Consider the following 13,049-nt stretch of genomic DNA (forward strand, 5'->3'; position numbering starts at 1 on the left):
CCGATAGGGATGTTGTATGAACAATATAAGGCTGAATACTTTGCAGCTTATATTGATTCGGGAGCAGGAATTTGTACAGCAAAAAGAGGGGTCTTCCCTGAAAAATGTGAAGAAGATTTGCCAAAAATTGCTGGACGAGATTTCTCTCGAAGAATTTTAATTCTTTGCAAAGGAATAAAACAAGCAGAGATCCTTATAGGAGGAGCAGGTTAGACACCTTGGTACAAGGTAAAGACACCACCAATCTATTTCCATGATACAGGAGCTGATACCTGTTAGGAAATAACTTCTTACAAATATTTAAGAAGTACACACAAGACAATGAGTCAAGAAGACTTATGTTCACTACAATTTGTGATCATAAAATTATCGTTCAAAGACTCAAAGTTGCTTTTTATCGACAATTGCCGATAATATTTCGCAGCCAGCGTGGTAATAAGGGACAACTTTTTCACCCAAAAATGAAAGATCCAAGAAGGTTTGGAGAAACCATGTTGAAAATAACAACAGAACAAGAACTCCAAACAGAGGATATGGAGCTTCTCAAGGTAACTCTAAATCATAGAGATATAGAGTTAGAAAATAAGATATCCCTTGAAGATGTCAAAAAGAGGCTCAAAGAAAGTTATAATGAGCATCCTTTGGCATAGTGGGATAGAAATCAACTCAAAACCAGTCTTACTCTAAAGGAAGGCAAAGAGTATGAATTCGTCAGATATAAGCCTATCCCGATGAACATAACAGATCAAAGGGATATGAGAATGATTATCAAGGAACATTTGGACCTTGGTCTAATCAAAGAAGGAGTTTCACCATATAGTAGCCCAGGTTTTCTGGTCAGAAATCATGGTGAAATAAAAAGAGGGAAACCCAGGTTAGTTATTAACTACCAAGGTATTAATAAAATCCTGGAGTTTGACGGGTACTTCATACCTAGTAGAGAACATCTAATTAGTTGTGTACGAAATGCTAGAGTGTTCTCAAAATTTGATTGTAAATCTGGATTCTACCAGATAAGAATGGAAGAAGGCAGTAAAAAATTCACAGCCTTCTCTACTCCACAAGGACACTATATTTGGGAAGTTATGCCTATGGGATTGGCTAATGCACCCCAGATATTTCAAAGAAAGATGGATAACCTTTTTAAAGATTATTTCAACTTTATGTTTGTTTATATTGATGATATTTTTATAGCATCAAAAAATATAGACGAACACGTTAAACACTTAGAGATTTTCTCTAAAATTTGTAAACAAGAAGGACTTGTGTTATCTGAAAAGAAAGCAGTCATAGCAACAAGGAAAATTGAATTTCTCGGTATTGAGATTGATGAAACTGGAATAATTCTACAACCCCATATTGTGGAAAAGGTAAAGAATTTTCCAGATAAACTCAAAGATGTAAAACAACTCCAGAGTTTTCTTGGAGTAGTTAATTTTGCAGTGATGTTCATTAACAATCTAGCAATGTACAGAAAGGTGTTCAGTCCTTTGTTAAAAAAGGATGCTAGGTTTATATGGACCGATGACCATACTAAAAGGGTAAACCAATTAAAAGAGATATGTAAGAATCTCCCAAAAATGGCTATACTCGTAGATGAAGATGATCTGGTATTATTTACGGATGCCAGCGACGATTGGTGGGCGGCAGTCCTTACCAAAATCACTCCAGATGGGGAAATACCATGCAGTTACTGTAGCGGTCTTTTTTCAGAATCTGAGGCCATTAGATGACATATCAACGAGAAGGAATTTTATGCGGTTAAAAGGGCTTTTGAAAAATGGCCATTATTTTTACTTGCTAAAAAATTCACTCTGAAGGTTGATAACACTCAAGTAAAAGCTTTCCTAAAGAATAAGATTGAATCTAAACCTGAGAAAGCTAGGTTATTAAGATGGCAAGCATTATGTCAAAATTATATTTTTGATATTGTTATTATTAAATCTCATGAAAATATTCTTGCAGATTTTTTAACAAGAGATGGAAGGCAGTGACGTGGATTCCATCCTGAAAATGCAGAGGTATCTCAGGGAACACCTTGGGTTGCTTCAAAACGAGTTCAACCAGTTAGCCATTAATGCTGAAATGGCCGGCAGGTTACAACAAGCTGATCGGATCAAAGTTTCTAATCGAATTACAGGATGTATGCAAGCTCAAACACAACTATGGGCTGCTATTCAAGGGCCAATTGTGAAGGCTATAGAGAAATCATTGGTTTCTCATAAACAAGATATACTAAAACCATTGGTTTTACAAGAACAAGAAATACAACCACCTGTTGTGAAACAAGATGTTGAGGAATCTAAAACTCATGAAACAAGAGCTAATCTATCATCAGCCTTTGATGATCTGGATGAAGCAACAATTGATGAGGATAACTCATCAAGTCAACCCTCCGCCTCTGGGGTAAAAGAGGAAGAGATCAATCTTAGGCCCAACACTGACAAGGGCAAATCTAAGATTGATACTAATCCATCTATTATTTCTCCATTCCAGGTTTATCAACAGAAGTGGGAGAAATTGAATACAAGGAATGAAATCAACCCGAACACTTGCAGGGTTGATGTTGCAGGAATATATCCAAGGGTTTGGCTAAAAAACAATGTCAATCCTAAAGATGTAAAACTCTGGTATGAATTTGGGGCTTTGGCCTCAGTTTATACAACGTCACCAAGCTTTCTGGAGATATCACAGTTACCAAAATGGATTCAGGAAGCAGTCCAAGAAACATGGGCAAATAATGATCATTTGACCAGAGGAGATGTGCTTGAGTTATATTTTTTCAGTGCAGCTCCAGAACCAACAGTGAAAGGATCACACGAACCCTTTCATTTTATCAAGCTGAGGAGACCTGATATAAACAGTCATAAATTTATCAAGGATCCTAAAATTGAAGAAATACCCTTGGTGTTCACTTTCGGGGAAAATGAGATCTCAACCAGAAGGGCATGAGGTATTTGGGTCTGTCTTACTGAGATGGACAAAGTCAAGTTTCCATTCAAATTTTATCAGAATTCTGTGAACGGATCGTTCCTGTTGAACACAATGACAGGAAAAACTACAGCATTTGCGGAAGAACTCTTCGAAAAGAAGAGAAATCTTTTGTGGAACAACAAGCTGCCTGGGAATAAAGAAACGCGACGAAAATTTTGTAACATGGCTCATATTGGACGATGGTCAGAGAATATCTGCCCAGAATGCCCAAATCAGAAGGAGCCAGAATTTGGAAAAACCTTTAGACCCCGAACGGATCGAAAGGATTTTTTCGAGACAAGCAAAGGTGGACAAGGACCACCAAAAATGCGTTTTCACAGGGGTCTACTTCAAAAGCAAAAGATGCCCCGACAACAATAAAGCAGGCATGTGAGAAGAATAAAGTTAAAAGAAAGTGGCAGCCATGTGATTCCTCCACTAGTAAAAGATGCCATCAATAATGGCATAAAAAATTCAAGACAACTGCCTCCTCCACTAGTAAAAGATGTCATCAATAATGGCATAAAGAAATACAAGACAACTGTAAGATTCCCTGAAATTTCTCGGTGAAACGAGTGGAACTACAGCTATAAATACAGGTATTTGAGGAAGCTGAAGACATCGATCATTCCCTTCAGTTTTCTTACGAATAAAATTGTTGTAATATTTCTCTTTCTATTGTAATAAGTTTTCGTTTATGTATTTCAAGAACGAGGCTACTATGAGTAGCTAAACAAGTTGTCTTCTCCTCTTCAAAGGAGTTGATTTATGTAATAATATTATGTCTGAATAATTTTTCTAAAGTCTCTTGTTCTTTCATGTTCATATTTTATAATTAAATTTATATACCATACGCCTTAAGGTAGAAAACGAATTAAGGCTGTGCTGGGTGTCGTTGAAGGAGCTTGTGCAGAAACCATCTATTGCGACTGCGTGGTTGGAGTGTGAGGAGCACTTCGTAAAACTCGGCAGGTATGACCCGACGACATTATGGTCAAAGAGGTATTTAAATTTGATTTACTTTACGGAAGCATGTTGGACCCTAATCTAAAGTATATAGACTGGAAACCTTGCGCAACCAATAGTTCTTCACGACATGAACTGGTTCGATAGGTAAAACAATGCCAAAGTACAAAAGATTAGTTAAATACTTGTTTAATCAAAATTGGGGACCACTAGGGAGTGCAAACTAAAAAATTTGAATGTAGGGAGTTAGGAGAAATTTATGTTTTGGTTTAGGGATTTTAAAATAATTACCACTTACAAAAATGTCAAAAAAAAAAAAGAAAAAAAGAAAAAATTGTACTAAAATTTTCATTTAAATGAAATGGAGGACATGTGTGTGTGCAGTATAAATAGAGAAGCGCGATGCATAGTCGCCTCACTCACCTCTCTTTCTCTCTTGTTTCATCACAATTATCCGCCCTCTCTCCAGATTCCTTCCTCTTCTTGCATCCAATTATTCTCGATTTTCATCAACATATTTGGAGCTGCATTGGTGGATCCTGATCCTGATAATCGAGGGAAAAAAATGTGAGTTAATTCGAGGATCTCGTTGTATTTATGCTAGATCTGTGTGATTTTTTTTTTTGATATGTGATTACTGATGGTAAAATGTCACTGCTGCGGTCCATCGAGATCTGTATGTGCGCGTACATGTGTGTGTGACAACTGTGTGAATCTCTGTCACTTTTTGCCGCTTGGTTTGTGTACGCGCGACGTAGTGTTTGTAAGTGTAGGTTCGTGGAAGCAGAATAATGGGATCGATGGCAAAGTTTTGAATTGGTTTTTGGCTTGTTAGATTTTTTTGCTGGACCTATGCCGATCCATGAAAAAGTTGCCCATTTGATGCATGATTGTTTTTCTCTTTGTTTCACCCCTAATAATGCGGATTGGCCTAAAGACTAAATTCCGGGTCCAGCCTTTTTTTTTATTTATTTACTGGAAATGATTTCCTTGCTTGGTGTACATGTTTAATCATGATTCTTTTTGTTTGATAATTTGAATCTGGAGATTCTGGACCAAGGTATTAGCTTTATACTACAGTTACCGTCTGATTTGGGATTATCAGGAGCTGATATTATTAAAATAAATTTGAAGGGAGCGATGTTGTTTAAGTACTGAAGTACTGGTTCTTTCTTAAATTCTTACCGTCCTTATTTAGGATGTAGTATATATTGATTCACTGGTAAAATCAACCATAAAAAAGGAAAAGACTTTTGCTGTATTTCACTGTTTCTTTACTTGTGTTGTGGAAATTAAGCTGAAACTTTCGCTTTTTGGTTGATTATTGTTTCTTAAACAGAGCATCTGCTTCCTAGCAGATATCAAGTTACAATGTCGAATTTCACACCCAAGAACATCCTAATTACTGGGGCCGCAGGATTCATTGCATCTCATGTCGCCAATAGGCTCATCCGAAACTACCCCGACTACAAGATCGTTGTCCTCGACAAACTTGACTACTGTTCCAATCTCAAAAATCTTCTTCCTTCCAAATCATCTCCCAACTTCAAGTTTGTCAAGGGTGACATTGGGAGTGCCGACCTTGTTAACTACCTTCTCGTTGCCGAAAACATTGATACTATAATGCACTTTGCAGCCCAGACCCATGTTGATAATTCTTTCGGCAACAGTTTCGAGTTCACCAAAAACAACATTTATGGTACACATGTTCTATTGGAGGCATGCAAAGTTACTAAACAGATCAGGAGGTTTATCCATGTTAGCACAGATGAGGTGTATGGGGAAACTGATGAAGATGCCGTTGTTGGAAATCACGAGGCCTCACAACTCCTGCCGACAAACCCATACTCAGCAACAAAAGCTGGGGCTGAAATGCTTGTTATGGCTTACGGTAGGTCTTACGGCTTGCCCGTGATTACCACTCGCGGGAACAACGTTTATGGTCCGAATCAGTTTCCTGAAAAGTTGATCCCCAAGTTTATACTTCTAGCCATGAAGGGTAAAACTCTCCCAATTCATGGTGATGGTTCGAATGTGCGAAGCTATCTTTACTGTGAGGATGTTGCTGAGGCATTTGAAGTCATTCTTCACAAGGGTGAAGTCGGTCATGTTTACAACATAGGAACTAAAAAGGAGAGAAGAGTCATTGATGTTGCCAGAGATGTATGCAATCTATTCAACATGGATCCGGACAAGAGTATTCAGTTTGTGGAAAACAGGCCATTTAACGACCAGAGATACTTCCTTGATGACCAGAAGCTGAAGAATTTGGGTTGGTTTGAAAGGACCACGTGGGAAGATGGTTTAAAAAAGACCATGGAGTGGTACACGAGCAATCCTGATTGGTGGGGTGATGTGTCTGGTGCCCTCCTTCCTCATCCTAGAATGCTGATGATGACCGGTGGAATAGACAGGAATTTCAGCGAAGCTGAGAATTACGAATCTGGAAAATCCGAGTTTGCTGAAAATTCTAGCCAGGCGAAAATGGTGGTTCCAGCTTCCAAAAGCAGCCCTTCACCACAAAAACCATCCCTCAAATTTTTGATCTATGGTAGGACTGGGTGGATTGGTGGGTTGCTTGGAAAACTCTGTGAAAAACAGAGTATTCCATATGAATATGGGAAGGGACGTCTGCAGGATCGAGCACAGGTTTTGGCTGACATCCTTGCTGTGAAGCCAACACACGTGTTTAATGCTGCGGGCGTAACTGGACGACCCAATGTCGATTGGTGTGAAACTCACAAGACCGAAACAATCCGTACCAATGTTGCTGGTACTCTGAACTTGGCAGATTTATGCAGAGAGCATTGTCTACTGATGATGAATTTTGCCACAGGGTGTATATTTGAATACAATGATTCACACCCTGAAGGTTCTGGCATTGGGTTTAAGGAGGAAGACACACCCAACTTCATCGGTTCTTTCTATTCAAAGACCAAGGCCATGGTACTTTTCTCCCTTGTCCCTTCAAATATCTTGATCGAATTATGATGTGCATGTATTTTATTAGATAAAAATTTCCGAAAAAGCAAGCAACATGCATCAGTATGTATGGCTACTAATCTTTTTCCCTATGTATGCTAATCAGGTGGAGGAGCTCTTGAAAGAATACGACAATGTCTGCACGCTCAGAGTTCGGATGCCAATATCTTCAGACCTGAACAACCCACGCAATTTCATTACTAAGATTTCCCGCTACAATAAGGTCGTCAACATTCCTAACAGCATGACAATCTTGGATGAGCTTCTTCCGATTTCAATCGAAATGGCAAAACGAAATCTTAGAGGCATATGGAACTTCACAAATCCTGGCGTGGTCAGCCACAATGAGATTTTGGAGATGTACAAGAAATACATGGATCCCGAATTTAAGTGGACCAACTTCACACTAGAAGAGCAAGCCAAGGTCATAGTTGCTCCTAGAAGTAACAACGAGATGGATGCCTCCAAGTTGAAGAAAGAGTTTCCCGAGTTGTTGTCGATTAAGGAGTCGCTCATCAAGAACGTTTTTGAGCCCAACAGGAAAACTCCAGCTCAGTGAGTTAATCTGTTAACCCCCGTGGTCTGTTCTGCTATTTCGATGTGTTGATGAGGCTGATTATTTCTGTATTAGTCAAGTTTCCAGCTTCAGCTTACTTCTTGGGCCTTTTTTAAACTTCTTAGAATCTGTAATGGTGAGGGAATCAGCCTCATGCATTAAATTTACTGTCATCAGACGTTAGTTTTTAAGGACGCGTGCCATTGTATTACTTTCTGTTTCTATAGTATATTGAATTATCTCAAGTTCAATTTAAGGATACGTTACCTATGACATTAAACGTAATCTTGGGGGCAATTGATCACTAGCTTGGTTGTAACTTTTAGATATTGTGAAATAAATATATTTTAACGTACTTCCGTGTATATATCGCAATTTTGGTCAATTTCACGGAGTGGCTATCTAACTTCTTTTCGACGGGTTAAAATTTGCATTTTCTAGGTATACATAAAAAATGAGAAACGTAATCTTGGGGTCAAATTCAATTGATCACTTGCTAAATCCTCCCCAAGCATGTGCCTAGGAGACCTAATTTTTTAAGCCTCATATACGTGACGTATATTTTATACAAGGAACCGTGGAATGTAAATCGCGAATTGATTAGTTGTTCTCAACAAAGTTTTAATGGTTATGATTTTGGTTGTCGCTGCCCAATAAAGCATAAAGCAGGCAATCGAGTCAAAAATAAACTTCGCACGATATACAAGTATGCATCATTCCTCATGTCTAGTTTACACAGCCTTCATTAAAATTATTCACACGTACAAGTCAAAGTTAACAGTAGCAGTAAGAAAGTAAAAAAGAAGAGAAAAACTTCTTTTCCACGACCAGAAAATTTTATGTGCGTTTTTCTCCGACAAGTTAAACGTAGAAGAGTATAAGGTGGGATCTTACTACCTGGGGCTGGATCGTCAGAGCTCTCCAATCTACAGCCTGGAAAACAGGGAATTTTCTGATAATCTAAGATAAAAAATCATGATACAACAAGGGTAACTATTTTCATTTTAGTTATTTGCAAGTTTTGTCCATTTTGGAATATTTTCAACTGAGAAAATTAACTCCGAATCCACAATGTGACACATTCAAATGGATTGAAACCAGTTATATCCGAATTAGACTTTCAATTTACCAATTTAAACTCTAATACTTTAGCAAAATTCCTCGGGTTACATGTGAGTAAAAATCTTTATGATGATCTAAAAAATATAAACAGATTTGGACAAAAACAACAATCAGAGAAAGAATACTTGATTGAACAATTGAGAGAAATCAGAAACCATGTACTCATTTCTCATTTCAAGTATCAAATCCAGAAGTAAAAATAGATCAAATAATGAACCAAAATGCGAGATTCCAAGCCCGCAAAATGCAATTTTGCCTTTAAAGATTAAACAATGTAGTAGGTCTTACGTGAATAATTGAGGTCGGCTGCGAGAGAGCTGTGGCCGTTTTAGTGGTGAAAGTACAAGGTTTCTTAGAGTCATCGAGGGATTGCTGGCTCCAGTTCCACTCCCAATGCCAAAAGAAGGGTGAGCACTGGACATTCTGTTTCCTGTATCGATGGGAACCCCTGTCTGTTTTGCAGGTGAGCCACCGGAGATGTCAAATGTAGAACTAGAACTGTTCTGTCTCCCTGCCCACATGTCCTCCCTTGGCCCTGGAGTGTCAGGAGTGAAAACCGACCAGTCTGCAGTAGATAAGTCAACTAGTATATTTTGAAAGAATATGACTTTCATCTATGTAGCTGTCACACCATCACCTACATGAGCTACCATCATTGTAGTGCAGTTAAAAAATTTACTTTAAAAAAACATGTGATTATATATAAACCTTTATGGATGATAAGCAACACAGGGATTGAGAAGTGAAAAGCCAATCGTCAAATTCAACTTTATTGAAACTTTAATGACGTCAAATTCAACTTATTTAGTTTCGACAAAATGCACTTCGTGAAATACAGTAATTGACAAGCTCAACTGCCTTACTTGCCAGAAATTGAGGATGATTTAAAATTAACATATCACCTTTCATGATGGGATCTCTGTTGTCCATTCTGGCAGGCGGATTTGAGAATAAATCAGGCCCTGGTCTAGAGAAGTAATGGTTTGCAGGCTGAATTGCTGATCTCTTCATGGACTCGATTTCACTTCTTGCTTGATCATACATTTCATCGAGTTTTCGCTTCTGCCTGGCAGTGTTCAAGTCAGCACAACAATGTACAGCATGAGAGAACGGAGAGAAATCAAGATAGGATTCAACCTGCATTTCTCAGAAAATTTTTCTTGAAGCTCCTGCTTATCTTTGGACAAGTTCTCTGTCTCTTGCTCCATCATTTGGCACCTTTTGGTCATTTTTTGGTATGCATTGTGTATCTGTTCCAGTTTCTCTGTGAACTTCTCTTGCATTGTCTCACATTTCTGGCGGCATTGGGCGACTACTCTGTTCATCTTAAATTGCATCTCCAAGTCCCTTTGTCCGATATAAAACATTACACTTCTATATGCACTCTTCATTACTGGGAGAGTTTAGGAAAATAATAGGAACAATATGTAGTTTGGAGAAATTAAGAATATAATGAAGGCTATTGCGTAATTTTCACATGGTGTGGAAAATAGCCAAGAAGTTATAAATTTTAAAGTTGTTTACACGAATCACATTGTTGAGGATACATATTTGAGGGGATATTCCAGCCATGACCATCTGCAGGAGAAAGAAGAATATCATTTAAAAGGATAACGATGAAACTTTAGATGTTATCGAATCTGAGAGGAGAAGCTGAGTTGAGAGGCGTGGAGAGTAAGTTACGAAGAAGATAATGAAGTTGTTTGAGAGCCATTTCTTACGTTTACCCATTCATCATTAGGATTGATATCCACAGGCTTCATAAGACTGACAAGCAAAATGAGATGTCAAAAGCATGTTAGATCTTAAATGTGAATCATACAACTACTATTTATTCTCGAGATAAATCAGTCATGTAAGACAAAGAAAACACTTGCGATTTGTCCTAGGACAACTGCAGTGTAAGCAGTTTCCTAAACAAATTGGCGTTTCAAACTTTCTTATGATTCATGAAGCCTATCTCAGCAGTTCTTTGATAATTAACGAGCAGGTGATAAACCATATAAGAATTTCCAACACACCTTTTGGAGAGCACTTGATCACATATGGGGCAGGCACCATCACTGCTGAGAATCTTATTGGCATCTTCAGGGCCTTTTGAGGTTATTAAGGAAATCTTATAAATTCACCAGTCATCAAGATTTTCCAGAAATTATATAGCAATTGATACGGAATATTTTTCAAGAATTTTGGATACATAAAAGATGACCACAGGTTGTGGTGATTGCTCGTCCTTCCAATTCCCTCCAGCAAGAATTGCACCTCATTTCAGCCTCAAGTGACAATATTAACATTCACTTGGCATTGCATTGAAATTTTGTGGTCTGACAAAAAAAAATGAAAATTTTGAATTGTCCTTGAGATGCTACCATATCATGCTTAACCTTCTTCTGCAACCAAATATCCAAAAATGCACATATGCCCCGAAAAAAGGGAAAATTTTAAAAAATAACCTTGATTAAACCAAGTTTTTGAAAAATAATACTCCCTAGGTGTACTCAAGTGTAAGAGGGTTAGTTTCTTGAAAAAAGTTTGACCAAAGTTATTTCAAACTATGCCCTAGAAAAGCAGAGTATTAATATGAACCCACAAAATCCATCCCAATGAATCACTGAGTAACTGCATTTTACAGCTCTAAGTGGCGCACACCATATAGAATGAGTAAAAAAATTAGACTGGTGATATTAAATCATCAATTCTACAGTTAGATGAAGGAACAACGTATCATCAGTAGTGCTACAATCAAACTACTTATACAGACCATATTTGCAACGAGCGCACGACAATTGAATTTTTCATTTCAGTTTTCAAACAACGATATTGAACTAAGCTTCCAGACCGCATATTCCCAATCATCGAGATCTAATTAACATATTCAGAAATCAGAGTTTAAAAAATACAAAATCAAGAGATTAAGTGGAATTGAGCTCAGTTAGGTCAAATTTCAGTCGTTCTCTTCAGACGATACAAAGCTACGGATAATCTAGCAGCTGAATAACTCTTCTTATCTTAAATTCTTAAATAATAATACGAAAATCACAACTCCAGTTACAAAATTTGTGACGCGAAGTGTTCAGCCAAAACTATAATTTCTTTTTCAAAATAAAAGGATAGAAAACAGCCGGCGACGAACTAATTCAATGATATTTCCAAAATTCCAGAAAAATCAATGATAGTAGAGTCAAAAATAAGTTTCGTACCTGAAAATCTCTTTCTATCCAGAAGAAATGAATTCCAAGCGCATCACTTGAATGATTGGAATACGAAGAACGAGTTGAAATCTAAATTTTCCAATAGATTCGGAATTTCACTCGAAATTTAGCATTGAACAATGAACGCTGTCGATTTGATTAGTTCTTCGCAAGTTAGCATCGACCGTTGAGCTTTGGGTTTTTGTAGTATATTGGCGGGAAAGTAGGAGTTCGGTTTGATAGACCCGACAGCCGGAATCTCGGAGCTCCGGCTGTCTATAAAACTCAGTCAAAATATGGTATTTTTTAAAATAAAAATAAAAAATAAAGTGTTTGCAATCAATTTTTCTGAATACAAATAAAAATAAAATTTATTGTTAAAATAAATATTCTAATATTTTATCATCTTCAGATATAAATTAGGGGCTAATTGCATCCACGCCCCCTGTGAAAAGTCTAAAAGGCATAAAATCCCCTGTGTAAAATTAATAGCATGTTAGACCCTATGTTTTAAAAAAATTAGCATAAAAACCCCTATGAGAGGGTATAAATGTGCCCGAGTTTGAATAACATAGGGGTGAAATGTGCTACATTTTAAAAAACTGAGGGATGCATTAGCCTATTAATATTTCTTAAGGGGTTTTATGTCTTTTAGACTTTTCACAGGGGGTGTGGATGTAATTAGCCCTATAAATTAGCTTTAATTAAATTTCCATCGTTTCTGAATAAAATTTATTACTATATTATGTCTTAATTCAAAAGATGCAATTTTCAAGTAGTTTTACTGAACACATGAACTCTTGTCAAACTGTCTCACGAGTTATTCTTGTGAGACCGTCTTACACTCATCTTCCTTAATCAATGACCATAATATAAATACTTAACTTTTGCACACGTTTTATATGTTGAAATTGAAATAATAGACACAAAACTTATATATATATATATATTCTAACCCGTTTTCCACTTATTATGATCTAAACTAAATTTAAAAAATTACTAAAAAAATGTATAATTTAAAAAAAATTAGTTCTAAAAATATATAATTATAATTTACTAAAAACTATTGATAAATGACATGATTTATTTTAAATAAGTTTTAGAATAATTATGAAAATTTATGTTATATTCATTTATGCTTATCGGTTTATGTCGTTAAATTTTGTAGAAATCGTTCCTAAAATAGTAGAGCTCTTGTAAGATTTTTATCCGTGAGACATTAAATTATGTATATATCTACAATAAAAATAATAATATTT

The 13,049-nt window shown here is 36.8% G+C and overlaps 2 protein-coding genes across 8 annotated transcripts; one reads left to right on the plus strand and one right to left on the minus strand.

Annotated features, from left to right (window-relative positions):
- The first annotated feature begins 4,285 nt into the window (after window positions 1–4,285).
- On the plus strand, window positions 4,286–7,782 carry LOC140886996 (trifunctional UDP-glucose 4,6-dehydratase/UDP-4-keto-6-deoxy-D-glucose 3,5-epimerase/UDP-4-keto-L-rhamnose-reductase RHM1-like). Of its 3 annotated transcripts, none has more exons than XM_073293972.1 (3): window positions 4,286–4,506; window positions 5,298–6,885; window positions 7,028–7,782. In XM_073293972.1, the coding sequence occupies exons 1-3, from the start codon at window positions 4,301–4,303 to the stop codon at window positions 7,478–7,480; spliced, it is 2,247 nt and encodes a 748-aa protein (XP_073150073.1). In that variant the 5' UTR covers window positions 4,286–4,300; the 3' UTR covers window positions 7,481–7,782. The 3 variants fall into 3 exon arrangements, with proteins under 3 accessions (XP_073150073.1, XP_073150075.1, XP_073150076.1); XM_073293974.1 differs by having other exon boundaries at window positions 4,368–4,506; window positions 5,279–6,885; window positions 7,028–7,780; XM_073293975.1 differs by lacking the exon at window positions 4,286–4,506 and adding an exon at window positions 4,654–4,999 and having other exon boundaries at window positions 5,279–6,885; window positions 7,028–7,780.
- A 420-nt stretch (window positions 7,783–8,202) lies between these two features.
- On the minus strand, window positions 8,203–12,034 carry LOC140892744 (E3 ubiquitin-protein ligase CCNB1IP1 homolog). Of its 5 annotated transcripts, none has more exons than XM_073301719.1 (9): window positions 11,800–12,034; window positions 10,797–10,923; window positions 10,621–10,693; window positions 10,321–10,366; window positions 10,147–10,177; window positions 9,737–9,992; window positions 9,502–9,665; window positions 8,888–9,134; window positions 8,203–8,410 (listed from the first exon to the last, which is right to left on the minus strand). In XM_073301719.1, the coding sequence occupies exons 2-9, from the start codon at window positions 10,891–10,893 to the stop codon at window positions 8,404–8,406; spliced, it is 921 nt and encodes a 306-aa protein (XP_073157820.1). In that variant the 5' UTR covers window positions 10,894–10,923; window positions 11,800–12,034; the 3' UTR covers window positions 8,203–8,403. The 5 variants fall into 5 exon arrangements, with proteins under 5 accessions (XP_073157820.1, XP_073157816.1, XP_073157817.1 ...); XM_073301715.1 differs by having other exon boundaries at window positions 8,888–9,164; XM_073301716.1 differs by lacking the exon at window positions 11,800–12,034 and adding an exon at window positions 11,500–11,579 and having other exon boundaries at window positions 8,888–9,164.
- Window positions 12,035–13,049: the final 1,015 nt, after the last annotated feature.

This window comes from Henckelia pumila, chromosome 3 (assembly GCF_033568475.1).
Source record: "Henckelia pumila isolate YLH828 chromosome 3, ASM3356847v2, whole genome shotgun sequence".
Lineage (NCBI taxonomy): Eukaryota > Viridiplantae > Streptophyta > Magnoliopsida > Lamiales > Gesneriaceae > Henckelia > Henckelia pumila.

Coding starts and splice junctions, on each gene's coding strand:
- LOC140886996 (XM_073293972.1), top strand. CDS start 4,301: ATGGAGGACATGTGTGTGTGCAGTATAAATAGAGAAGCGCGATGCATA. Junction 4,507..5,297: donor GATAATCGAGGGAAAAAAAT/GTGAGTTAATTC, acceptor GCTTCCTAGCAG/ATATCAAGTTACAATGTCGA. Junction 6,886..7,027: donor ATTCAAAGACCAAGGCCATG/GTACTTTTCTCC, acceptor TATGCTAATCAG/GTGGAGGAGCTCTTGAAAGA.
- LOC140892744 (XM_073301715.1), bottom strand. CDS start 10,893: ATGTTAATATTGTCACTTGAGGCTGAAATGAGGTGCAATTCTTGCTGG. Junction 10,694..10,796: donor AACCTGTGGTCATCTTTTAT/GTATCCAAAATT, acceptor TAACCTCAAAAG/GCCCTGAAGATGCCAATAAG. Junction 9,165..9,501: donor CAGAGATCCCATCATGAAAG/GTGATATGTTAA, acceptor TATCTACTGCAG/ACTGGTCGGTTTTCACTCCT.